The sequence below is a fragment of the Phyllopteryx taeniolatus genome, chromosome 18 (assembly GCF_024500385.1).
Source record: "Phyllopteryx taeniolatus isolate TA_2022b chromosome 18, UOR_Ptae_1.2, whole genome shotgun sequence".
NCBI lineage: Eukaryota > Metazoa > Chordata > Actinopteri > Syngnathiformes > Syngnathidae > Phyllopteryx > Phyllopteryx taeniolatus.
This window is the reverse complement of record NC_084519.1, coordinates 13,590,603-13,617,688: the sequence shown is the minus strand read 5'-3', so window position 1 is coordinate 13,617,688 and position 27,086 is coordinate 13,590,603. Positions and strand designations below refer to the sequence as shown.

General features: G+C 41.3%; 1 protein-coding gene and 1 long non-coding RNA gene across 9 annotated transcripts in view; one reads left to right on the top strand and one right to left on the bottom strand.

The window, feature by feature from the left end:
- The first annotated feature begins 487 nt into the window (after nucleotides 1-487).
- slc25a47a (solute carrier family 25 member 47a) lies at nucleotides 488-6,770 on the top strand. Of its 8 annotated transcripts, none has more exons than XM_061753304.1 (8): nucleotides 488-691; nucleotides 1,687-1,730; nucleotides 1,807-1,878; nucleotides 2,168-2,347; nucleotides 2,691-2,946; nucleotides 4,249-4,413; nucleotides 4,518-4,630; nucleotides 5,976-6,770. In XM_061753304.1, exons 1-7 carry the CDS (start codon nucleotides 655-657, stop codon nucleotides 4,586-4,588), a joined length of 825 nt encoding a protein of 274 aa, XP_061609288.1. In that variant the 5' UTR covers nucleotides 488-654; the 3' UTR covers nucleotides 4,589-4,630; nucleotides 5,976-6,770. The 8 variants fall into 8 exon arrangements, 6 of the variants coding, with proteins under 6 accessions (XP_061609288.1, XP_061609287.1, XP_061609289.1 ...); XR_009785352.1 differs by having other exon boundaries at nucleotides 489-691; nucleotides 4,249-4,400; XM_061753303.1 differs by having other exon boundaries at nucleotides 4,518-6,770.
- The window catches only part of LOC133468001 (uncharacterized), a 30,007-nt gene continuing 7,574 nt past the window's right edge, over nucleotides 4,654-27,086 (bottom strand). Inside the window, exons 3-5 of the long non-coding RNA XR_009785353.1 lie at nucleotides 7,137-7,311; nucleotides 6,450-6,506; nucleotides 4,654-5,302 (exon numbers count right to left, since the gene is read on the bottom strand). This is a non-coding gene — a long non-coding RNA (uncharacterized LOC133468001). The remainder of the gene's footprint in view (nucleotides 5,303-6,449; nucleotides 6,507-7,136; nucleotides 7,312-27,086) is intronic.

Here is a 27,086-nt window from a genome sequence, read left to right as displayed (position 1 = left end):
CGTTTATACATGTTTCTGTCCTGCGATTGGTTACCGCCGGGAAAGTGACGTCACTGAAGATGCGACTTTGATATTTTTGTTTCGAAAATTGACATGAAACAGTATCAAAAATATCAAAGTCACTTTTCATCACAGTAAAGTGAAATGAGATTGTAAACGACTAAGGTAGCTTTTTTAAAATTCAGTGCCGTTTTCGACATCAGCGCATATTAGAAAGTGACGTACTGGGCGGGGTTTGGAGATTTTTTTTACCAGTGGTCGGAATGACACAGCCCTGCTTGCGTCTTCTCGCCTGCCATTGGCTAGCGCAAGAAAAATGTGACGTTAAAATAGATGTGACGTTAAATAGACCCAGGATAAACAATTTACTTCTGTGAAATGTCTTGGAAATAGATTTTGAAGTACTGAAGGCGCCTATTTTAATCGATACTTGCCCTTTTTGTTGTTTTTTTTTTTTTTTTTTTTTTTTTTGCCGTAAACCCGGAAGTGGTGCTGACGTTTGAAATTGTCATTCTACACTCCATCACGTGATGTCGCGTCACAGTCTTGCACGCAAGGTTAAATTGATGCAGGGCGAGGCGGCGGCACTGGAAAGGAGAATGGGGACATGCCCGGTAACCCATTAACCCCGGATTGTGTCTACATGCTGACAGGATGCACGTCGCCGATTTCGTGTCCGGCTCGTTGGCAGGTAACAGCAAACGACAGTATGGCTGCCCGTAAATTACCTACCATCCACGTAGTACACCGTAAAAGTAGCTATCAAGAACATGTAATAGTCCGTATTTGTCTTGTAACGTGAGCTTTCGTCATAAAACAGAACAACCCTGACAAACCAGATTAAAGCTCGCCTATTTTCAATCGTATACTAGATCACGGCTTCCGTACTCACAGGAGGCGTGACTCGTCATTGGGTGGCCCAAGGCAAAGGCGTAGCTAGCTAGCTGTTTACGGACCCAAGGTAAACCCAGTGTACAACATCAGGAAACTTTATGTGCATTTCCTCATGTACTATACTTCTCTAATTCAGTTTTGACAAAAGGTGAGCGTGTACTTTAGGCCATTTTGTCCTGTCTTTTGGAAATTCTTACAGCTATCTGACAGCTTACGTTAGTGGCTTAAATAAAAGTTGTTTTCTTTAATGCCCCCACATTGTTCAGTGAACAGAGATTTTGAATATTGGTTTTGAAATGTTAAAAGGGTTCATTTGTGAATCACGATAGATGAAGACTGTTAATGCTTTTGTGTGTGTGAATTAAGACTAAATTGCGAATAATTCATTTAAATCCAATGAAACTTTTTTTTAAAGTCATTTTTTTTCTGGACTTTTGAGGCGTACTCGAAATCTCGGACCCCCGGGCAACTGCCCCTGATTGTATTTACAAGAAAGAAAAGTCGTAATGTTGTGAGACTAATGAAGTGATGTCACGAGGAAACACATTTTTAATCACCGATTCAAGAATAAAGTTGCAAAGTTACATAACTAAAGAAGTGAAGTGATTCTGACCAAGTTGCCATGTCAGAAGGCAGTGAGGTTACGAGAACGTTAGGAACGCAAATAAATGTTGGAAGAAAAAGCTTGCAGGGTTACAAGAATAAAGTGAGGATACAAGAAAGTTGTAATGTTACGAGAATGGAGAGAGCTGTGCGTGCGTGCCCTTGATGCTCTTTTCTTTCTTTGTGCAGGGGCCTGTGGCATGATTGTGGGATACCCTCTGGACACTGTCAAGGTGCACGTTTTTTAAATGTGCAATTGCAAATATGATTTTAAAATAAATGTAAAGCTCATCTGCATCCCTTCTCCAGGTCCGGATACAAACCCAAAGACAGTTCACGGGAATATGGCAGTGTATCGCCGCCACGTTTTCCAAAGAAGGGGTGAGTGGAAACGCGCACTTCATTAGGTACATCGGCACAAGGCAAGAGCTCAGTTCGGCGTTCATTTGACTATTTGTTATGTTTGTGGCAGTAATACAGCAATAAATATTTTTTTGCCTCCTCTTGCTGTTATTTACTGTGATTCCAGTAGGACCTTAGTGCTACGAAACTGAATGCAAACAACAACAACAAACAATCGCTTAAAAATCTGCATTTATAGCAGCGGCACAAATGATGAACGGCAATAAAGTGGCGCTTCACTGTATAAGGATTTCTGTGACGTCACCAGGCGCACGGCTTCTTCAAAGGCATGTCGCTGCCGATGGCGACCATCTCCGTCACGTCCTCGGTGGCGTTCGGCACCTACAGGAACTGTCTGCAGTGTCTGAAGCAGGCGCGAGGGGCCGCCCACAGCCCCGGCACCAAGCCGGAGATCTTCCTGTCGGGGTTGGTGGGCGGAATAATGCAGGTAAGCAATAAGACTACACAGTAAGGCTAAAATTTGAACGGCGCAAAAAAAAAAAAAAAAAAAATGGTTTCATATGCAACACCACACAAGACTCGCTTTTCACTGAATTGCTTTGGGTAGTTTCCATAAAATAAAAGCGCAAAAAGGCAAATTTGTTTAAATGAAGAATTGTTCCTTTTAAGGGGACACAGTAAATTGTTTTCAGCGTAACGGTTTTGGTTTGTGATGTTCTAGCTAAAAGAATGTAAATAATATCACCTTGCGAGTGTACTACAGAAAATGGATAGATGGATAATAATAATATCACGACCTGACCTGTGACCTCCCCCTCCTCCCCGGTAAGATGTTGCTGGTCGCGCCCGGTGACATCGTCAAAGTGCGCCTCCAGTGCCAGACGGAGTCCGTGCGGCGAGGGACCAAGCCCAAGTACCGCGGCCCGCTCCACTGTCTGCTGAGCATCCTCAAAGAGGAGGGACTGCGGGGGCTCTACCGGGGGGCTATGCCGCTGGCGCTCAGGGACGGCCCCGGGTTCGCCATCTACTTTCTGACCTACAACACCGTTTGCGAACGGCTGACGGAGAGCGGAAAAGAGAAGCCAGGTGAAGCACGACGCTTGATCAATGTGATCAGATAATTCGGGTTCATTTGCCAGCGGATTCCGTCGCGCAAAGCGTGTCAAAGCTTACACTGACAACACGGCTGCGGACAGGGGAGCACTAACGTACAAAAGGATTATCAGTGGAGCCGACTTATTTAGCGACTTTTCCAACAGCTATATTAAAAAAAATTAAAATAAAAAAGTGACTTTAATTTCCACGAAGAAACGGACTAAGGGGAATCTTTTTCACGTTGTTTCGAGATGAAAGGAAGTTGGTGAAAGGCTCTGTACATTGACAACGACATTTATACGTTGCAAAGGTTCAAAAGAAAGACATGAGTTAAAAAAAAAAAATGCTTTTGGAAGAGAGTCATTTTTAAGTGACCTTAATCTTTTGAATTTAAACTATATTGTGCTTGCCACGTGTGTGTATATTGTACATTGTATGTTCCATTGTGTATTTTGTATTGTATCATTATCTTCTGAAAAAAAAAAAATATTTCTGTGGAAGTTGAACCATGATAATGGTGGAGGAAATGGAACTAGCTGGAAATTTCTTTTGATAATGCTATTGGCATTTGCTTTGTCTATAAGTGAAGGGTTGGTGGGGAATCAATTAAGATCCAAATCAAATTCTTGTGTAAAACATTGGCCATATCTCCCTGCCCTCGCTTGACCGCCATCATGTTAAAGTAGATGTTGATGGGAGGGGGGGGGGAGGAATCGGCTAAGTCGACCACAAAAATTGTTGCCCCGTGGCAATATAAAATATTAATTAAAGCATATTTGTGCCATCCGGAACCATTAAGCCACTGTCCACGTTTACCCTACGGACATTAGTTGCAGACGGACGCACTGTCGAGCCAGTGAAAACTTTGCCAAAAACAACAAAGGAGCGTCTGTATGTGCTTTTTAGGACCCTATTAGATGTGTAATGTACAATTAACGTGATTGTACGAGTGAGCGAATCTTTTTTTTTTAAATTTTTGAAAGAATTTTTTTTACCTAAAATAATCACTAGTGCGCTAATGCTAATCGTGCATGCTAACTGTTTAGCAAATGCTTATTTTGTCTCAGATTCTGTAGAAAGTTTATACCAAACACAGTACCGACATACGCAGTTTAAGGATAGAAGTCCAGCCCTCATAAATAAGAATACAATGCATGTTAGTTGTAAAAATAAAAAAAGTACATTGAAAGATTGGGGGGGAATAATTTTTTATTTTTTTTTGAAATATCTATAGGATAATTGCTTTGAAAGAGATTGGATAGTGACGGGCGTAGTTGACATTTTCTCTTGCAGCCTGGAGCGCAGTGATGTTGGCCGGTGGCTTTGCGGGAATGATGGCGTGGTCCATGAGCACACCTATGGACGTGATCAAGGCACGCCTGCAGGTGGATGGCATCCGGGGGATGCGGCGCTACAGGGGGCTTGTCCACTGCATTGAGGAAACGGTGCGCAGCGAGGGTGTGGGCCTCTTCTTCCGGAGCATGGGCATCAACTGCCTACGCGCCTTCCCCGTCAACATGGTGGTGTTTGTCACTTACGAGGTTTTTACCGGCCTCCTGCAGGCCGCGCCCGACGGCACCGCACCCCCTCCGGTGGGCTTGGAATAAGAGCACGCATCCTCTTGACTGTTTAAGGCAGGGGTTCTTAAACTTTTGGGTCCAGAGAACCCTCACAGGTGAGAACTTTTTCCAACAACCCCCTCATAATCGCAATGCCAATCACACATGAAGTACGTTGTGTACGTGAATGACAAGAATTTAAAAAGTTGGCAGTTTTGGAGAGGAAAAGTTGGTTAAAAATCCATATTTTTGGAGAGAAAAACTTGCAAGGTTATGAGAATAAAAATGTATTGGGAAAAAAATGGTATTTTGGTAGTGTAAAAAGTTGTAATTTTACAAGAACTAGATAGTTATATTATCATTTTGAAGTATATAAAACCTCTTTTGTTCCTCAAAAATAGGACTTTATTTCTGTAATCCATCCATCCATTTTCTATACCGCTTATCCTCACTAGGGTCGCGGGCTGCTGGAGGCCATCCCAGCTATCTTTGGGCGCATTCCTGCAATGCCTTTTCTAATAAAAAAAAAATCAGCTGGTGATACATTATATCATATCAGATTTGAATTGGCTCCAAGTTAAGATTAATGAGTTGATTGTTTTTCTTTTATTGGCACAACGCAACCTGTTGATATAAAATGTCGACACACCCATGTTGAAAGGTCAGGTTTTTGAGATATTGGGGAAAAAATGAGAAAAAGACCTGAACTTTACCACTTATCACCAGAGCATCTTACCTGCAAGGTGGTGGCAGCATCATGCTTTGGGTGTGTTTATCTTCCGCTGGACCTGCAGCCATAGATAAAGTGGAGGGAATTACGAACAGTTCCAAATAACAGTTAGTGTTGGCACAAAACTTCTAGAAAGTGTTTTATATATACAGAAAGAGCATACTAGAATGTCTGAACTTTATTTGGGGTTAATCAGAAGTGCTTTCAATGGCGGCAGGTGTGTGGTGACTCCCATTTACCATGAATTTAAATGTAATTGGTTGATTCGGAACACAGGCACATCATCAGATATAGAAGGGTGTGCGCACTTGTGCAACCCCATTGTCTCAGTTGGTTTTGAAATGCTTCATCTTGCTCCAATTTATTTTTATATCTCAAAGTCCTGGCATTCAAACAGGGGTGTGTTGACTTTATATATTTTACTTTTTTTTTTTTTTTTTTTTAATGATTGAGCATAATTTATTACAAATAATTTAGCAGACCCCATTTTAAGTTAGACCCTCAGAAGTTGAACACAATGTCAATTAAAAAGAAAAAAAATCCCATTAGAATTCAACTGATTTTGGTATATAGGTAATGTTTTAGAAGCTCATTGTCATGTAAGTGCAAAAAAATAAATAATAATAATAATACATGGGTAACGGGTAGAAGTAGTAAAACCCCCAAAACATATATTGCACATGTTTTGTACCATCCATCCATCCATCTTCTTTACCGCTTCTCCTCACTAGGGTCGCGGGCTTCTGGAGCCTACCCCAGCCATCTTCGGGCAGGAGGCGGGGTACACCCTGAACCGGTCGTCAGCCAATCGCAGGGCACATAGAAACAAACAACCATTCGCACTCACATTCACACCTACGGGCAATTTAAGAGTCTTCAATCAACCTACCACGCATGTTGTTGGGATGTGGGAGGAAACCAACGCAGGCAAGGAGAGAACATGCAAACTCCACACAGGCGGGGCCGGGGATTGAACCCCGGTCCCCAGAACTGTGAGGCGGGTGTGCTAACCGGTCTTCTACCGTGCCGGCACGTTTTGTACCATATTAAAAACAAAATCTGAAGATAATCTAAAATGTTTCAAATTCTGAGGGTCCACGTTTTGTTGTTTGTTTACTTATACACTGTGTGTTAAATATGTGACTATATCACGGAAGCTCGGGTACATTTACTTCATTGTTAGGCTAAAGTTAAGAAATAGTCACCTGTGGCCTGTAGATGGCGCTCCTGGCCAGCTAATTGTAGCCCAAGGCTGGTAAGAACTGCAAAAAAAAAAAAAGGTGCAACACCGCACATTACCATGCATATTTTATTAATTGACTTTTATTGCACTTTTATTGATAAACTGTGTTTTAAAAGTCTCACAGGCCTATCAGTGTGGGATGTTTTTCCTAATATGATTGCTGCATTTATTCATAATTTGACAATAATGTGTGCCTTGAGTTATAAAGGTGATTCATTAAGCTGTGTCATAGGCAAGCGGGGGGTGGCTTGTGAAATTTTTAACTTGCAAGGTCACACTTGTGGGAAATGGGAGTAAATTATGTGGGGAATACAAATATCGTCCTATGGCGAGACTGCCAAATTGCATACAGTTGCAGATTCTGGCATGTGTAATATGTTCAGCATGGCGCCCCAAAATTGCTACGTGAAATGGTTTTGTGTTGTGTAATGGCAGGACATGTCTGTCAAATATGTACTTGCAAATATAAATGACAGCAGCGAGGAGCACGAAAGGAAAATCCACGTTACACAACCAATTACAATTGCAATGTCATTCGCTGGCGTTTGTGTGGAGAAGTGGCGCCCCCTTGTGGAAGAATTCCTCTCTTGCTGTGTCTGTGCCACAAGCAGGGATGACATTTTCAAAGGTCAAGTGAATAAAAGCTTACCTGAGGTCAACCATGTCTCAGGAATGTTTAACTGGCCTCAGCATCAGCAGGTCACTCGGTCGGCCGATATGAACCCTTTTCACTGCAAACGCGTTTTTGACGAGGTGTCGTCCATGCCGTGTTTATTAGGTTTTGTGTTTGCATGCGTAACTGCCTCATGTTTATGCTTGCCAGCCTGCAATAAAGACCCACCAGAAAATATTCACATGTGAAACGTTGGAGCAGCGGACAAGGCCTGATAACCGTAAACAAAAACCCTTTAAATACTTTTAGCATTTGTTTCCAACACGCTTTTTATGTTTTTTTGTCTTTTTTTTTTACGATAAGAGGCTTTGTGGCGCCTCTAAAAACGTGTTTAGCAGGTTCTGGTTACCTCACGCAGCAATTACATCAACTTTATAGCCTTTACAAACCAATTTCTTCCACAATTTGGAACCTCGCTAAAATTCTAGGAATCAGACTCGGTACCGCGAAGTAGTGGGAAAAAAATCCTGAATGTTGCCTTTTGTTAGCTGCTTTTGATTAAAGCCTGCGTGTCATTTGGCCCAGGGGCAACAATGAAACACAATCAAGCCAGAAAACATTTCCAGTGGATTTTACTGTATTTCCTCAAATAAAGGAAGGCAGTTTATGCACTCAACTGCAGACAGGACGTGTGTATTCGATTGAGGACTGTACAAATGATTGTGTATCGAAACGGCAGACGAGCAAGAACGTCGTGGCGGATGTGCACGGCCGTAAGCGTGGCAGTTGAAGCATAGTCGGTGACAGAAGTGGGCCTCGAAACGGACCGCACGTAGTAAACGACTTCCATGCACCGTTTGAATGGCAATGTGGAGATAACGTGTTTAACGGTGAGAAGCAAAGAAGTTCCATGCGCAGTATTAAAGGTGTTCTCACGACGTGTGGGGACAACATCTTTAACAACAATTAGCATTCAAGTTGAAGATTGGCTAAAGAAATGGGGACCCAAAACGTTCTGCATGTTGTAAACAAGTGCCGTGCGCAGTATTTAAAGTCATGTTACGTATGCGGCGATGGCATTTTTAACGATTACCATTACAGCATATTTGGCGACAGAAATAGGGGGCTCAAAATGCAGCCAATGCTTGAACAAATTTGCTGCATTGTTAAAGGGGAACTAAAACCTCTTTTTTTTTTTTTTGCAAGCATATGTTGTATTTACCACCACGAGTCCAAATAGGGTATTCTGATTGATATTGCGTTCGTGGAATAAGAATTAAAATGGATGAATTGATTAATTTCCTCCATCTCATGGGGCTGCCATGTTTGGCAATATCACCCTCTTCTGCCGACCGAAATGAACGTCACAACTACCCTCGCTCCTTGCGTCAGCTATATGCAGAACGGGTTACATTGTTTAATATTATTCCCCAAATGCACAAGTCAAGCCTCCACCCCAATAAAGTCAGATTGCGTGAAAAACAAACGGGACGATTCGGTCACATTCATGGAAATGATGAAGCAAAAACTCCACCGGTGGCACTTTTACAGGGTCAGTGGCTTTGTGAGATCATTACCATTCACAGCAGCACACTGACATCACGTCTTCACATTAAAGCTGAAGCAGACAACACCAGCTGTGGGCTTGGAAGAAAACAAAAAAAAAAAAACACAATAAAACGCGATGATAACGATCACCAAGCAAACACGTGAACAACTTCAACACATCAGTCTGCAGTCTCTTTGCTCGTCCGCGTCACGACCGCACGGCGTCGGTCCTTGGTAACTGGCACTTGGGGGGGGGGGGGGGGGGGCCCTTTTCGCGGCCATTGCAGTCTGGGCTATTTTGGGACGTCTGCGCGCTCACGGCGGTGACGTGTGCTGCTGGGTAAAAATTTGCAGCAGCTCGGGCCGCCCCGGGCCCCGGCGGAAGCCGCACATGGGCGCGATCGGCAGGGGGGAAGGGAGGAAGATGAGAGAGAGCGATGGGGAGTTTACCGATAGTGAACGATGTCATGTTACAAAGAGTGCAATTCAGCAGGCGATTCATAAAATGAGGCTTTAAAGATAACATCTTCCAGACCAAGTAATCTAATCTAACTTCTTTTATAATCACAAAGAAAATGATCATGTTTCTCTCGCAAGGGACCTAAAATAAGATCCTCTAATCAGAATTTTCTGACTCCAATCAGAACAAATCTTAGAATATCATGCTACTTACTTTATTCGGAAAAGAGCTGCAACTGCTGACACTCATTGACTTTAAAAAAATACAAAAACATGTCACGATTTGAAGCTTGTGTTTCAAGCCCGTGCATAAGAAAGCGTCCGATGGCCGAGCTCGACGAGCTGCGCGGATGTTCATGGCAATGCCACAACCGAAGCCGGAAAGGAGGCGACCGCGGCTGAATGAATGGGAGAAAGTTGAGCCGGATCCAACACAGCGTGGCAGATGATGCGAGCTGGCCCGCTAGCCTGCCAGGAGGCAGCTGATCCCAGGCAGCGAGGGTTTACGGCAGCAAAATGCACAAAACCAATCCGGGTTCTACCTTTGGCCACCGTATGGTGAGGGATCCTGGTTAATGTAAGCCATTTTAAACTAAAAGGAAATTCTTCTCCAGAGGGAGAAGCGGCATCAAAACGCGCCAGCGTGCACTTTTGATCAAATTGGAGTTTTCATTTGTTAGACAATGACGTGTCTTCATTTTGGAATAGTACAAGAACTAACGATTCGAATTCTGATTCGGAAGTCATTTGCTACTTTTAGCACGAATAACGAATCGGGATGTCGAGGCCGAGTGCGAGGACTAGTTCATACCCAATAATATACACGCTAAAGTCATCCCCAGATGCCTTTGAGATCTAGTAGGTCAACATCAAGCAGGATTCAGAAAGGAAAGCAGATGCTGAGACCAGATCTTTACACTGAAGGACATTCATGAGCAAAGGCGGCAGTACGTGGATTTTACGGACTTCGGGAAAGCCTTTGACAGCCTACACGCAAACACCCGCATAAGGAATACCGAACGAGCGAGTGCTTTAATGTACTTCACATGCAGAGAGCACGAAAGGGCAACCACACATTTCAAGTGAAAAAGTATATGACAGGAATGTGGATGTCGATAACGCTCTTTAACCTCGGGGTTGACTTGAGTGATGAGACCAACATCTGAAGACTGACCAAGACGACTGCGCTGGTTGCTTTTCTCTACTTCGCTCAGTATGACTAATTTAGTATCTATGATATGCACAAGTTAATGTTACTAATTAAATGCTAGCATGCTGTACTTAGCATGTAGCATAGCGGATAATGACTAGCATGATAAAAGAATGTTAGAACAACAACAACAATACCCATTAAAAAAGCTACTAGTGTGGAGTGTCCCTATGCAAACAGCTTCCTGTTCCCTTTCCATTATGCATCTGTCAGGCATCTTCAAAGGTGGATTAGTGTTATTTTAATGTAGTTTTATTGCACACTATTAGGACACTTAGGAATGTTAAAACATTGTCTGTACAGTTAATAAAGGTCTTGATTTTTAAAACGGACAAACGGGGGGGATGAATACATACATTTTAATCAACTAATCTTTGGGAAAACATCCAAAATGAATGCAACAAATATTATAGGACTCTTGAAAATGTAAATTCTTGTTGGGCCAGATTAAAGAACGGAGCAGACCGTATGTGGTCTGTGGTCTGAACAATCATGAGTGAGATCATTGCGGTTCTATATACAAGTGGCTTTGGTGGGTGGCTATTTCCTGGGAACGGCCCGTTTAAGTCAGGCACACAAAGTTGCAGACATTTGGAGCTTGTTCTTTGACAAACTCGTCTGAATGAATTTGCCCAAATGATGGGTGAAGTTGAATTCCGAAGCTTTTTTACCCCGGGCCATCGAACGTGGCAGGGAAAAGTCTCAAGGACCACTGCTCGAAATGGAACAGGAAGATGACCATTTTGGGGGTCTAAGCATAACGATACAATCGAGTGCTGAAGCTGGATCTCAACGCTAGCGAATGAATGCTCAAAGTGTCGGTGATAGTCAGTACACCACACTAGCATCTTAATAATCGGTACACGTGACCGTGGAGCCAGCTTTGTTGGAGGTCGAGCACCTTCAGCAGCGTGCCTCGCGAGAGACCGATTCAAGCGGGCGTCAGTATACCCGCATGAACCCCCGGGCTCAGGAGGGCAACGGGGGTTCTTTTCCTTACAAAAGAAGCCTTGTTTTGTCTTCCCGCCGGCACGGCTTCAAACCGCCGTTTGACGCTGACCTCCCTTTGACATCAAAATAATAATCGGGACCCAATTAATTGCATAACCTATCAGATCGTCTTGCTGCGTTTTCGTCCAAGCCACGATGCTCAATTACGCACGGCCGCTATTTTTTGCATTATGTGGCGCATCATTCCCAATCCCTGCGTCACAGCCGTGTTTGTCCAACAACACCAGCCTACTTTATAATTGAATGAGGGAAGGGGGGTGGGTGGGGGGGGCAACTTTTTATCCCACAACAAACAAACAATGCTGTTCTCATGCCGTGTGAAGCATTGAATTTGACATATGGAGAATGCGGTGGATGTTGGCCAGAATAATGGCCGACATTCCTCCATGGAGCACTTTGACAGTTGCATAATGGCGCTCGCTTCGCCGCTCAGACCTTCGCTCTGGTCGCCGTCTTCAGTGCTACAAACTAACTAATGCTTGGTGGGGATCTCCAATGGTTTACCCATGAAACATTCATGGTGCTTCAGCAATTTTGGAAATCTGCTTTTTCAAAATCTTGGGTGTGTTGTTGAAGTCTAAGGACCACTGACTTTTTCAAAAAGCTGTTAAAAAAAATAAAATAAAAAAAAAAAGTCTTTTGATTGAGCAAGTTGGTGATATCAGCAGAAAGAAGCGCATTGCAACATCCACTCATCAAAGTGAGTTCACGCAGACCTGCAAAAACGACTGTAGTGCACATGTCAGACCTCGAGTTGGCGATACACTGAACCCTTGTTTATCACAGAGCATTAGTTCCACACTCACTTGCAATAGGTGCAAAGCCATGATATACTGGAGAGCGACCGTGTCATCTTTTTTTATATATATAGTTTTACCCCTCCCACACGCTTTTAAGACATTTAAACTTCTTCAAAACTTTTTCAACTTATAAAAAGACATTTAAACTTATTGAAACACAGTTTTTAAAGTATTCCTTAGTAATATAAATAATAATATAAGTGGTACTTTTTGAGCATTGCTTGGTTCTCACTCTGTCGCCCGCACAGTTCTCCAAATAAGCGTTTCAGGTTCTTTATTTGCACTCCACCATGACGTGCGAATTTAGATTTTTTTTTGGTCGTTTCACAATGTTAGCATGCTACAGAAAATGTTTTTGTTGTGCCAATCAAAACGGTTGTGTATATATTGACAGTAAAATTTAAAAAAAAAATAATTTTGTACTTGAGTACATTTCAGTGTCATTTTTTATAAAGACCCTGTGAATTCAGATGTGTTCCTAAATACATTATATATGTTTGAAAATGATGGCAGAAAACGTGCTAAGACTGAGAACTATGAAGTACTCAATGGTGGAAATATAGTGATTATTTTTTTTGGGGGTGGGGGTGTGGCTAAAATGGTCCTCCGTGACGCACTTAGAATATGTCATGGGTTGCCCCTCCCCCTACTAACCACCTTCGTCCGCATCAGCAGTTATCTGGCATGATCGCAACGTGCAGTTAGCTAGCTAGCTATTCCTCAAACCCCAAAAAGCATCTTCCCTTCGGCTAGTCAACGGACGTGGCCGCTTTAGAGCGCCTCGTTGTCGGCCGTGAATGCATGCACATCACGGAGAGATGGCAATAGCCAGTGTGTGGACAGGGGCTTCGCACTGGCATGGCCGCTTTAGAGCGCCTCGTTGTCGCGGTGTGACGACCTGGTGAGATTTATTACAGCCACCGAAGGCTCAGGACTTATTTTAACGGAGTTTTTGCACATTTAGTGACGTAAAAAGTGTGAGTACATTTGTCACCTTTGGGTTTCAGTCACACACTAACACGGTTCTCTTACAGTAAAGTTCACGCCAGGTCTCTGGTGCAGAAGCTCCCCCGCCCGTCCCGCTCACTAGTTATCGTAGCAAAGAGTAAACAGGTCACCCGAGCGTGTTTTCCAGCTCGTACAAAAGGCTGAACACAGCAGGCTGGCATCACACAACCAGCCCTGGTATTCTTTGGATATCAGCAAACAGTCGTAAGCGCTCCAAATTAAAAAGCTGCCCTACTTAAAGTCTTTTGTGGAGAAAGCGGCCCAACTGTCGCTTGGGTCCGGGACCAAGTATCTCCCCGCTGTTACCTTTGTGGGGTCATGAGAACAAACGCTGGGCCCTTATTAATCCTAATTGTCAGCATCCATCTGGAGAGCTGGCACGGCCGCAAACCAAATAGCAACACTGAATGACTTTGACCAAATTCCTTTTGTTTGGGCTACTTTGCATGACGCTGCCTCAATGAGCCTCCGTCCCCTCGGCCAGTAGGGTGGGGCACCGATACATTTTTGTCAGCCTCTCTGAATATTTTCCATGAGTGGGGAAACAAAAAAGAAAAAAAAGCCTCATTAGGAAAGAAAGAAGGAACTCGTCCACGTAGCGTTTGGTAGCAAACACAAAGTAGCCAATGCTAGCGCATCGGTCATATATCTAGCATCCATCGATATCCATTTCATGACCATCCATCAGACATGGCAGAAACAATTTGAACTATTCATCCAACCATATTCGCACTCATCCATCCATCGGACCATCAGTCGCCCATTTATCGATCTAAGCGTAGTCATCATGCATCGAACTGTCCAATAGTTTTTTTGACCATCCATATATCTGTCAAAGTCTGCAGTAAATGGCGGCGAGCTTTCCAAGAGACCGATGATCCGCGATCATCTATCACCGGTGCGCGTACATCCGGACCAGAACCGTTGAGCCAGGAATTAAGCACTTCGCTTTGACATCACAACTGAAAGCAATATACCGCAATCGCAATTGCACTTAGTCACAAAGCAAACGTCTCCACGACAGTCGGTTTCTTTCCGGATTAGTCCAATTGCATCTCATTAAAGAGTCCAGCAAGCAAGTGGCCCGGGTGGGGTCGAGAGGCGCAAAGACAACAATGCCACTCACCATAACATGGGCATTCAGCTAACAATAAAACGACAGGAAAGCAGTTTTTAGTCATTAAACTGACTTCAATTTACCCAAAAGATCGTTTGTGCTGATAATAAAACAGAACTGAAGCTTTACGACGGTAGGGAGGGTGAAACTCTTTATTAGAGTCAGTAATTGGAACAAGTTTAGATCAATCATAATCCTCACACGAGCCGCATAACTTGATTTTTGATCCTCGAGCTGAACCGGTACAGAAAGACGCCTCTTACATCTCGGGTAAGTGCCTGGGATGTAAATATTTGGAACTATACACCATTACGCAGGGGGGTGAATAACTCAGTACCAGAGAGATTATTTGGGATTTATGTTAATACGGCTCGTTGTAAAAGTAAGAAAGCGGTATTGCAATGCTTTATACTGTGCATTAAATAAATAACAATTTAGGGATTTGCTGAGGAATTTATGTTGAAGACTGCAGGCCTTTTCAGGCTGCACTTCGCACAGCAAAAGTGCAACGTTGAGCAACCCGTTTACTGTGTATGTGCTGTCGCGACGTAACGGCGTGCCGCGGCTGCTGGCGACCAGAACTGACATTTTTTTTTAATTTTTTTTATTTGGGTACAGCGCCGCCGTTACGATAGACGGAACCATCTAGTATATAGGAGTGGTGGGGGTGGTGGAGTGATTTCAGAGTGGCAGATTTTGGTGCGTTGAATATGAAGCGCATTTTTAACAAACATAAAATCAAAAATCATCTAAAGTCAAATAGCATAGCCACACATGCTTCACATGCTTCACATGCTTCACATCTCACCCTCCTTCGTACTATACGCAAACTGTGACAAACACATTTTGTCAAGCTGTGGCCTACTTGACGACTAAACTGGTGGGAAAAGGCACCAGGCTACTTCCTTTCTGGTTACCTAGCAACCAGTACCAAATATGGGACATCTCCGCGTCATCCTTTGTCCTACCCTGCTGTTGGCACGGCGCACTACGATGCGTAAGTACCTTACAACATCTTTGTCATGAACTCCGGTGAGTCACGTGTACTCGCTGCGATCACGTCTTATCAGTCGAGTATATTTGCCTTTGCTGTTACTTCAATTGTAAATACACGGGAGAGGCTTCAGTCAATAGACTTAACACACATACTCACACGTACATTTTCACCTCACTGTTAAAAACAGCTGCCATTACACGTTACTGCCCCCCCCCCCAAAAAGAAACAAATCAAGCAGAGAATTTGACTTTTTGAAGACACACTATGTAATTACTGGAGTGTGGATACACTGACACTTACCACTCCTCACCAGCAGAGGGAAACCTTGTATCAGGAAGTTATCTTGCCAGCCAGCCATCTAGCTACAGTATCTCATTTACTAATATCTTTTACAGGGCAGGGAAGTAGGGAGCAATATTTGGCTGTCTTAAGTTGAAATGGATGTCAGATGGATCACGAGAAGGCAGAAGAATAAGGGAAGTTGGGTGACTATGTTAATACAGTATTAACTACAATTAAATCAAACAATGTGATTCAAATATATGCTGTATCTTCACTAAGAACATAAGGACAATGATTAGTATTTTTAACTAATCAAAAAATATTTTAATTTACATTTTGTTTGATTTAATTTGATTAACTTCAATTCATTTAAATTTTATACATTGAATTTAATGTATTTTTTGTTCATGTATTTAATTTACTTTAAGCATAATTTTCATTTAATTAATAGTGTATTTGTTATTAATTTAATTGCACTTTTAAAAAATTATTTTTTTAATCATAAAATACAAAAGTTTTAGTTCAGCAAAATAATCGGTTGAAAAATGTTTGAATGTTCCTTTATTTATTATAAGTGATTACATTTTTATATTTGACAAACCTAAAGAAAACTATTATTTGCCTCAGCTGGGTTCCAATAGCGACCTTTTGTTAGACATTTGTTTTAACTAAAAGTGTTAAAACCAGAGCCTTATAATGTATTAATTTCAATTACTCAACTAGGCAAACTTTTATTTATATATATCTATATAGGTATATATAAAAACACATTGCTTAATTATCTTTGTTTCCAGCATTAGCATTGGGAGTACACAGATGGCCCAAAGGCCTTCTTCATCTTCTGTGAATTGTTTTCACAGTCGACAACATTTTGTAAGATAAAATGCACAAAAAACAAAAAAAAACATTTGAAATTAAACAGTATTTATCAATATTTATCTGTCAAGTCAAAATGACTGTTTGAACAAATATGACAGGAAGTGTTTGTTTTGGGGGGGAAATTGCAAACTCCCCCTTTCAAATGTTGAGTTTGTGTATTCATATTCAGATTTGGCTCCTCGCATGTAACATGTTAGGTCACTGACAGAAAGTGTAACTGCCTTGTGCGCTAGCCACACGTCAACTTTGTAAACAAACACAGTGCTGCTCAGCATCTGGCTAGCGGGTGTTATGGCTAGCAATATGCTTTTGTCAGTAAGTCAAACGTGTTGAAAACAATTGATGTTTCAAAAAGAAGAAAAACTATGGATGTTGCACTTTACTCAAAAAGAAGGCAAACTATTGACGTTACACTTTCATAAGACAAATTGTTGATGTTGCACTTTGCTTAAAAAAAAGTTGACCGTCCCTAATCATGACAAACTATTGATGTTCCAGTTAAACTATTCATAATTGCATTTTCCTAAAAAGAAGACAAACTGTTGATGTTGCACTTTCCTAAAAAGAAGACAATCAATTGATGTTCTATCCGAACAATTGGTGGTGCACTTTCCTGAAACAATTGATGTTGAACTTTTCTAATCATGACAAACTATTGATGACTTCACTTTCCTAAAAAAGACGACAAACTGTTGATGCTGCACTTTCCTCAAAAGAAAAGCTTGAATCAGTTACATATGGTTAAATGTTATCGGCTTTTTTTGGGAGAATCTATTTTTTTTCCACCCAGTTTCTTAGGGTTAGGTCAGGCGAGTCGCTCGCCCCCCCCACCCGCGTCGATAACATCCTGCAAAAGGCCTCAAATGGGGACATTAACGCAGAAGTCGCGTCCTCAGGCGTTGGCTCGGAGATCGTCTCCGGAGTCCAAAAACAAAACAAAAAAACCTTCCGCATGCGTGCGGACGCCAAGGCATGATGGCGTCGCGCAATCGAAGATGTCGTGGAAGTCCAACTCGGTTAGTGTGGATGTAAATACAGACAAGAATCAAGCGTTCGCGAATAATTCATGAGGCAGATTCCGCGAGGAAAAAAAAAGAGATGGTTCGCATAGCTTCAGCGCTCGTGCCGAACCCAACGCGGCGCGTCGGTGAGTTACGTGAGCGTTCGGTGCGCCAAGAGGCGGGGAAGGTGAGCCGAGGACAGTACAAGAAAAGGAGAGAGTGCACTAGAGGACAGGAAATGTCGAAGACAAAGAAAGCCAGAAGAAAAACGATCGGGGACAGAAAGGAAAACCTGGAGGAGGAAAAGAGGACGGACGAGGACACGGAAGAGCACGTTTGCTCCTTGGCCGATTTCCAAGCAGCTGAATGTTAGTTTTTGGCAGTGGGGAACGCGAGATCATGTACGCGACTGACACAAGCACAAAGCCAAACGCAGCAATCATATGCTGAAAAATTCAATAAATAAAATAAATAATTCCTATTTTGGTAAAATTTAAAAAAATAAACAATTGTCTCTAAAATTCAGTACAATTCTTTGATTAAAAAATAGGATAAACATTTTTATAATATATATTGTTACATCAATACTGATTTTTAAGTAAATCATTAATAATCAAATACCAATACTGATGCTACTACAAAATAATCAAAACAAAATGAAAAAAATATTTGTATCATCATCATACAAACAGACAAATCTATAAAAATGAATAAATGATATATTATGCATTTGTAAAATGGATACAAACCCAAAAATATTTGTGTATTTATTACTTTGTTATATAACATTGCAAAAACAATATAGATCATTTGTTTGTATAAGCTACATGACTTAACTTGATCATCAATATTCATTATACACAACAAAAAACAAATGACTACTACTACTAATGATGATAATAATAAAAATAATAAATACATTTTTTTGTAGAGCACTTGTTATCAAAAAGGCGATTTACATCAGGAAAACAATTTAAGATATCCTTAAACAATAAAAAAAAATTGGACTTTTCATTATTCCGTTTTTTATTATGGCATTATTATGTCATCTATTTAATTTATTATTTATGTTTCATATATATATATATATATTTTTTTTTTTTACAGAATAAAATGTAAGTCTAATAAAACCCCAAATCGCAAAAAGCACAGGCCAGTGCATCAAATGTAATTAATTCTAAATCTATTTAGTTTTTTCAAGCTACACAAGAGGGATAAAATAAGTAAAAGCAGGCCTTCTTATTTTTGTTCAAATGATTTAATCGCGGATGTGGTTTGGATTGTGCAGGTGTCCGCTGCGCTGCGGAGTGTGTTTTCATGGTTGATGACCAAACCGAATGCTATAGTGGAAGCCTCCAAGGCCATCTTGTGCTTTAACGACAGGATCCAAGCATTGCACAGTCAGTTCCTGGAGCGATACACGATCTCCGAGCCCAAACGCAGCATTCGCGGAAACGTCTCAAGGGAAGACGAGTACCAGAAGAACAGTGAAAAGCTGACAAAGCTCCAACGGGCATCTGTCGACGATTCCCGCTTCCAGTCGGCTACTTGGAAGAACATTTAGGGCTCCGGGGGAGGCTATCGCTCGTCTGACACGGGACGACGGATTGCGGTGGGCCAAATGGGGGGTAGAGGGGGGAGGCTGAGATCATGTGGCAAACAAACACTGGGTCAAGTGGCGCAACAAGCTGGAACGTCTTCTCCTTCCAATAACTAGGACATGGCGTCTCATAAACAGCGGCAAGGAGAGCAGGAGAAGTGTTGCAATGGCCGGCGCGTTCATCGCATGAGTCACACTTTGAAAACACCTGCTGCACACAGCTGGAAAACAACTACACGTACACTCGGGCACGAAACACAGGTGGAGGACATAAATGTAACCAGAAACTTAACCCTATCATAACACCCAACGCTAACCCTAACAAACTCTGAGGTGAGAGACAGGTGGAGGAAATAAGTCGATACCTAACCTTAACATTCCCAAGACTTTCAGGGGAATATTCTCTGGACTGATGAGACGAAAGTTAACCTTTTTGGAAGGTGTGTGTCTTGTTACATCTAGCATAAATGCGACACAGCATTTTAGAAGGAAGAACATCATTCAGATAATCAAACATGGCAGTGATGGGAGAGTGATGGTCTGGGGCTGCTTTGGTAATTCAGGACCTGGACGACTGTGATTGATGGAACCATGAATTCTGCTCTTTAACAGAAAATCCGGAAGGAGAATGTTCGGCCATCAGTTTGTGACTTCAAGTTGGAGCGCACTTGGCTTCTGCAGCAGGACAACAATCCAAAACACACCAGCAAGCTAACTTCTGAATGGCTTAAAATAAACAAATGAAGGTTTTGGAGTGGCCTAGTCAAAGTCCAGACTTGAATCCAATTGAAATGCAGTGGCATGACCTCAAAAAGGCCGATGATGTTCCAAAAAGCTCTATTGTTGCTGAATTAAAGCAATTCTGTAAGGAAGCGTGAGCCAAAATGAAAGACGCATTGGCAGTTATAGAAAACCTTTGATTTCAGTTGTTGCCGCTGAGGGTGGCCCAACCAGTTATTAGGTTTAGTTTTTTCCCCCCCCCCTTAATAAATCAAATGTAAAAACTGAGTTTGTCTGATATTTACATGTGTTTAATGAGCTAATTATTATTTAAAAAAAAAAAAAAAAAAAAAAAAGAACGCAAAGACATTTTCATGGCACTACATGTACATGCGTGTGTGCCAAAAGCAACACGTTTGGCTTGTGTTACGAGTTGACCCGAGCCAGTCGCCCTTGTTAAAATGTTGCGAACGTGCGACGCTATTTGAAAGCACACTTGTTCATACTGATCTGGTGGCTGGAACAATTAACAGTTCATAAACATTCCGGTGTGTTTGAGCGCACATTTCGACAGGGAGCAGACTGATTGGATGGGGAAACAAAATGACGGGAAATTTGTCTCTTATTGTGTCAGTGTGGCCACAAAACTGTATCGTGCCCAATTGTCATTGTTAGTGGCAGATATTGTAGTATTTACAGTAGTTATATTATTATCATCATTTACAATAATAATAGTGAATATTCTTGCAAGCCCTGCTTGGATACTATACAATTCAGGAAGTCTTATTTGCTGTAACAAAAATATAATTGCATTATCTAATTATTTTTAGTGGCAATAATATTTGTAGTTGTAGTATTATTGTTGTTGTTAATAACAATAACACTTACAGTAAACATTCCTCTGAATCTGTAAGCGAAATTCAATTAATTTATCAATTTAATATTTGAATTGATAAATATTTTTATTTATTTAATCAAATTACATTCTCCAGTAATGAGTAATAGAAGTACTACCATTAATATTATACGTTTAATCTCTTACTACAATATATTGAACTTACATGGAAATTCTACCTCATTTAACTAAATAATGAATGAGAAAGTACGTTCATTTTTAATAAATACATAAAATACAAAAATACCTGAATGATTGCTAATACATTTAAAAAGAGGTCAACTTAAGACGCAAAAATGTACATTATTCCATAAAAATAGTTTAGTGTTACATAGTAATTACATCATAGTAAATGTGTAATAACTAAACAGCTTCAACAGTCTAAACTATATATTTTCTATTTTCTGCAAAAGTTTGTCCTCGCCTCATCGTGACATGTGACTTCCCATCAGCCACTGGTGCGACGTGGGTCTTCTCCTACGGATGACTCGACTTACCGGTTGATAGCGCTTGTGTAACGTCAACAAACAAACAAAATGTGCTCGCCGGATTTGGTGATGCGTGGGGAGCAAAGGGCGCACACACGCACGCAGCGATCTCAAAAGCAAAATAACGACAACGGCTGCATATATTTCTCAACATTTTGTGTTTTATAAGGAAGCGTACTGCGTTATAACGTGATAAGTTTCACGTTATAATATAAAAGGTTATCACGTTAAAATGTAATAAATTTGACTTCCGCATTTAGCAAACCAAAAACAAAGCAATTTGTTCGAGTTCAGGTCACTGGCGGAGTCCTATTTGTGTCAAAGTTACTAGCTATACGTAACTACAGATACGATAGAGGCCACCTCAGTGTCTGCCTGTGTCCCTAACTCCACCTTGGAAGAAGGGGCGTGACCTAGAAAAGTTGAGATCAACTTTTTCCACAGTATAACGTGAAACGTTAACCTTTTTTATTTTCTCTCGTGTGGCAGCAATACGCTTCCATCATGTTTTATTTTATAAAATGTGTCTCTTCTTGAGGCGGCACGGTGGGGGACTGGTTAGCACATCTGCCTCACAGTTCTGAGGACCAGGGTTCAAATCCCGGGCCCACCTGTGTGGAGTTTGCATGTTCTCCAAGTGCCTATGTGGGCACTCCGGTTTCCTCCCACATCCCAAAAACATGCATGGTAGGTAGATTGAAGACTCTAAATTGCCCGTAGGTGTGAATGTGCGCGCGAATGGTTGTTTGTTTATATGTGCCCTGCGATTGGCTGGCGACCAGTTCGGGGTGTGCCCCGCCTCTCGCCCGAAGATTGCTGCAATAGGCTCCAGCACGCCCACGACCCTAGTGAGGAGAAGCGGAACGGAAGATGAATGAATGAATGTCTTCTTGATGAGAGGTGGTGCGGTGCCCTAGCGCCCTCTACTTGCCAGACGCTTTTTACCCTTGCACGCCATGACATGGCCAACAATTTTGCCGTCCAAACAGGACGTTTTTGTTTGTTTGTTTGTTTTCATTGCATAGGATTTGACACCAAGTCAACAAGCTGGAAGCCTATCGATCTTGAAAGGCTATCCGCTTGACGTTTGACCCCTGGGAGCACACAAACAACCGGCACCACTTTCTGTTTGAGGAGATGACGTCACGGGGGCCATTTAAGGGAACACGAAGTGAGCAAAGCAGTACAACAACAAGTTGTGGATCACATCACGCATGACCGAATGAGAAAGCTCCACTTTAGCTGGACCAGATGTATGAAACCAACTGAACCTGTGAACGTGCGTGTATGTGTGTGTGTCCTCACATGATCCGAGCATGCGTCGACAGAGCACCAGCAGAACGCGTCTCCGCAGGCTCATAATTGCTCCCCAGGCCAATAAAAACACGCATTACTTCCGCTGGTTTGAACGCAAACACTTTTTTTTGCACGACCGCGCCGCAGTCGCTACCGCCACCGCTAATGACAAGTCGAAGATGAATGTTCCTTTCGTGTTGACGGATTTAAAGGCATTAGTCAAGATTCCAAGAAGTGAAAACCGTGACATTTTTCCCACATTATGTCAGAGAACAGCTATTGCTATTCAAGTTTTAAGACTAACCTGTACATTTTACGGAACGCAATACAGTTCAAACACTTTGGAGAGATACATACACGCCAATAGGTGAAGATCTGTGATATAGAGAGACTGTATATAAATATTTATACTTTTACTCATTCTAGGTGCTATGTGAGTGTGTTCATGTGTTTTACGTTTTTTCCTGTGCTCAATAAACAGCTGAAAAGTAAGTACAGTGGACCCCCGCTATCGGAGGGGGATGGTGACTGTGCCGGACCGCAAAGAGCGAAAATCAATGGATAATTGCCGCCCATTATAATTGGATTGGGGGGAAAAAACCCCATCTTGAATACGTAGGGATAAAACACCAATAAGCATTTTCGGGTTGGTTCCCCTCCCCCCCCCAAAAAATAAAAAAAAATATTAAAAATCAAATCAGTGAATAAGTGCATATGTGAGTATTTGAGGGTCCACGGTACTGTTAAAAACAACAACAAAAATGCAACATAGCCAGCGGGCCGGCAACGATGAACTGTAATATAGCAGGGGAAAACTACATTAGAAAACTCTAGCCAACTAACTTTCCGAAGATAACTGCTTTAAATATTAAATCTGAAAGATTGAAGTTCTTACTGTGAAAATCACACAAAGTCTCACAACAAAGGCAGCGCCCATTGTGAGTGTAACTAGTGCCACGTTCAACAACACTGGGAAATTGCCAATGTTTAATACAAGAACGCTGGGAAATGTCCTTTTCTCCCACTCGGAAAAGTGCAATGGAATGCTACTCGAGATTGGGGTTAGAAAGCGATGTAGTTGAGTTGCCAAAATCTGACATCACACAACAATCAATGGCAACAAAATTTATACGGCCGTCAAGAAAAACGGGGAAACACCCCATGCTACATTTAAGAAAGCTGGGAAATTTCCAATCTCCAACTAGAAAAAGAAATGCAATTTGGGATTAGTTTTAAATGCAAGATCCCATCATTACACAACAATGGCGGCGTGACTGTCAGTTATGCACCATTAAGGGAAACTGGGAAATTTCTAAAATAACAACCCCAATGCGTATTCTGTTGATGATTATCTGAAATGTTGTGTTGCATCAACACATCGCGAAGCCTTCAAAGTTCTGCATGTTAGCCTTGACCCCCGGGCTGACAAAGCACTTGAACGCATCGCACCACTAATCCCGTCACGATACGACGCGGGAGCGGCCGGGGTGACGGGATTGCCTCGCTATTTCCACAGGACGGGCTTCGTAGATTCCTTTGAACTAATAATTCACCTGAAAGTAGTTGATCAACTTTAACAGCGGCGAGAAAAGCTGCCGTGGGCGCACTTTGTCCAGCTTTTATTGTTCCGCAAAAGTGTGTTAGGAGGACATTCAAGTGAACAGTAGTTCACAAGCATAGTAAAAAGCTTCTCAATCACTACTTCAAGGCTAATCTTATGATATACTGTACACCAGTGCTATTTGCTGTAATGAGATCCAATACTAAAAATTGTGCCCTTAAAAAGATTATAATGATAAACTTTTGATTGACACAGATGCCCAATGTTGTTGTATTCCGACCAATACACAGTGATAAGAAAGCTCTTTTTTTTTTTTTTTGTTTTTTATTAAATCAATGAATAGGAAATACATTTTGGAAAAAAAAATAAAGATAGCACATATTTTACAAATTTAAATTTTAAAAAATAAGTAAACAAGGTAAACAAATAAATAAAATGAAACAAATTAAAGAATATTTTTAAAATGTTAATTTTTGAATTTAAATAAAATACATATACAATAAATGTTTAAAAAATATATATAAAATAAAGGTAACAGATGTATTTTTTTAATAATAGGGAACAAAAAAATTAAAGAATACAAAATTAATAAATAGGAAATTAAATAAAAAATGTAAATTAAAAAAAGAAATATATTCAAAAATATATTATCATCATCTGATTTTGTTTATGATTTTTAAGGTTTTGGAGTCATACGCTGACCCTCGAACTGCCTTCCTAATGTCAAAATGTTACTTCAAAAACTGTCTATATTTGACAATGGAATAAGTTATTTTAAGTTCTATCATTTCCAAGCTTTCACATTTCTATTCATGAATTTGGTTGCTGTGCTGGACAATAATAAAAAATACTGTTTGCTCAAAAGCTCAAAAGTCAACATTAGCATTTTTCTAAAGGTAGAATCTTTGAACTCGTTTCTCATTGGCTAGCGTGGGTGTACCTAATGTTATGTTCAGTGAGCGTAAACGGTAGAGTTTAAATCCCTGTGATTCCGTCACACCTTCTGTGAATGGATCCACTCTAAAATGTCATCGGTCAGAGTGTGCGTCATTGGCAGCCGAGGCTGGAACTTTCCCTGTGATAACATCTGGGGTTGCCACCTCGCTCCCCCTCGCAATCTCCATCCCAAATTCGCCAGTTCACCCCAACCCTTGCGTATTCCCGCCAGGTGCTTTGAACGACACCGAGACCTCTCTCACTTTGACTCACGGTTCATCTTTTAAGCCTCTCTACTGGCTGTTGATGTCAGCAATGATACCATGAGTCAACCATTAAAGCAGTACTGAGCAACACTTTAACCCCATATGAACCTGATAACTCACCCGTGGGTTATTTACACATTACCCTCTGTTTGAACCCTCAGTAACGAGGTGGAAAGCTTGAAAAACACCTACAAAGAGATCAATGTGATCCAACGCGAGAGCTTTAAAAAAATAAAAAATAAATAAATGTAAAGTTGCAGTCAAGAAAATTGGGACATTTCCAATCAATGCTGCATTCACTAACACTCAGTAACAAATTGCCATGTTGCAGTCAATTAAGGTCGGGAATTTACAATCCGTCAGAATCTTTTTTTCAATTGCCTTACCTTAATAAATAAAGGTTAAACAGAGTATATAATTTACAGAAGCAGCACCTATTGCAAATGTAAGGCGTGCTGCATTGAAGAGCACTAGGAAATTAACAATGCTGCATTCATAAAACGGGGAAATTTCCAAACCGCCAGTAAGAAAAGTGCAATGCAAAGCTACTTGAGGTCATTATTTTGAACGTGATGTACCTAACATGTCTGATGGTGCCCCTTGTCAACATAACGTATGCTACATTCAATAAAACAGGGACATTTCCAGTCTCTCACTTGGAAAGGTGCAATGGAAAGACACAGATGGACCGGAGATGCTCAATCTGACACCACAAAACAAGGAAAAGTGCAATAAAATACCACTTCAGGTTGGAGTTTGAAACGTACATACAGCAAATGCCAAATCTGAGATCACACAACAAAGGCGGCACTCATCGTGAATATAAATAATGTTGCATTCAAACTAGGAAATTTCTAATCAGCCATTAGAAAAGTGCAAACAAATTCCACTTAAGGTTGGAGTTTTAAACAAATGTACCCCTGAGATGTCAAGATCTGACATCGCATGCTCCTTTTAAAAAAAATTGGGACATTTCTGGTGGCAGATTTAATAAAGTTGTGAAATTTCCTACTAGGAAGAGTGTAATGGAATGCCACTTGAGGTCAGAGATTGAAAGCTATTTACCTCTCTTCATGAGGTTAATTGGTAAAACAAAAAGGTTAACAAGCCTATCAACAAAGCCGCTAGCTATCAGCATAACTGCGATAATGTCTAATAACAGATATCGTACTTATTTCGGTCACCAGCCATGTTTTTTGTTTATGTTGTTAAAGAATGCTTGCAAGGCCCGACCTTGCAAGCTTTTAAATGTAATATTTCCCTGTGTTGTAATTTTCTTGAGTGCAGCGTTAGTTTGTTAGTTACAGTAAAGCCCTGTTTATGACACAACCCACCTTTTCTTTTTTTTTTTTTTTTTTTTTTTTTTAAAATGAGCTTTAGATCGGCAGCAGCTGCATTTTGGGGAGCTGAGAATTGAACGTACATTCAATGTACCACTGCGCTACCAGCGCATTATAGCAAGTTTCGTGTAAAAACACATTTAATAAACTAAAAAAAAATAAAGATCGCAACCAACTTTGTAATGCACATTACTGCCACCTATAGGACTGGAGTGGAACTGCATCATCCGGCTCGTTATGAATGGGCATGCATGTGCGTGCTGTGTGTGTGTTCCGTGAACGGTGCATTTGAGGCGACGGCAGCTCAGGAGAGAACAAGGAACAGGAGAGGAGGGGGAAAAAGTGGATGCTAAATAATGCAAAAAACATTTCTCAGCTGTCCTCCTCCACCCCCAAAAAAATCACTTTTTAAAGTTTCCAAGAAGTTACTTTTCTCCATCAGTTCATAGCGTTTAGGTTTTAGAATAGGCTTGGGCCAAGCACGAACCGTGTCTTGTTTAATCTGGCCCACTGTACGTTGACATTATCAAGGGTCCTGTAATATTTGTAGCATTAATTTGGTCTTTTTTCCC

Bases quoted from the DNA above. Each gene is read 5' to 3' on its own strand.
- slc25a47a (XM_061753299.1), top strand. From the start codon at position 655: ATGCACGTCGCCGATTTCGTGTCCGGCTCGTTGGCAG. The intron at 1,731-1,806 runs GTGCACGTTTTT...TCCCTTCTCCAG, and splicing joins ACCCTCTGGACACTGTCAAG to GTCCGGATACAAACCCAAAG. The intron at 1,879-2,167 runs GTGAGTGGAAAC...TGACGTCACCAG, and splicing joins CCACGTTTTCCAAAGAAGGG to GCGCACGGCTTCTTCAAAGG.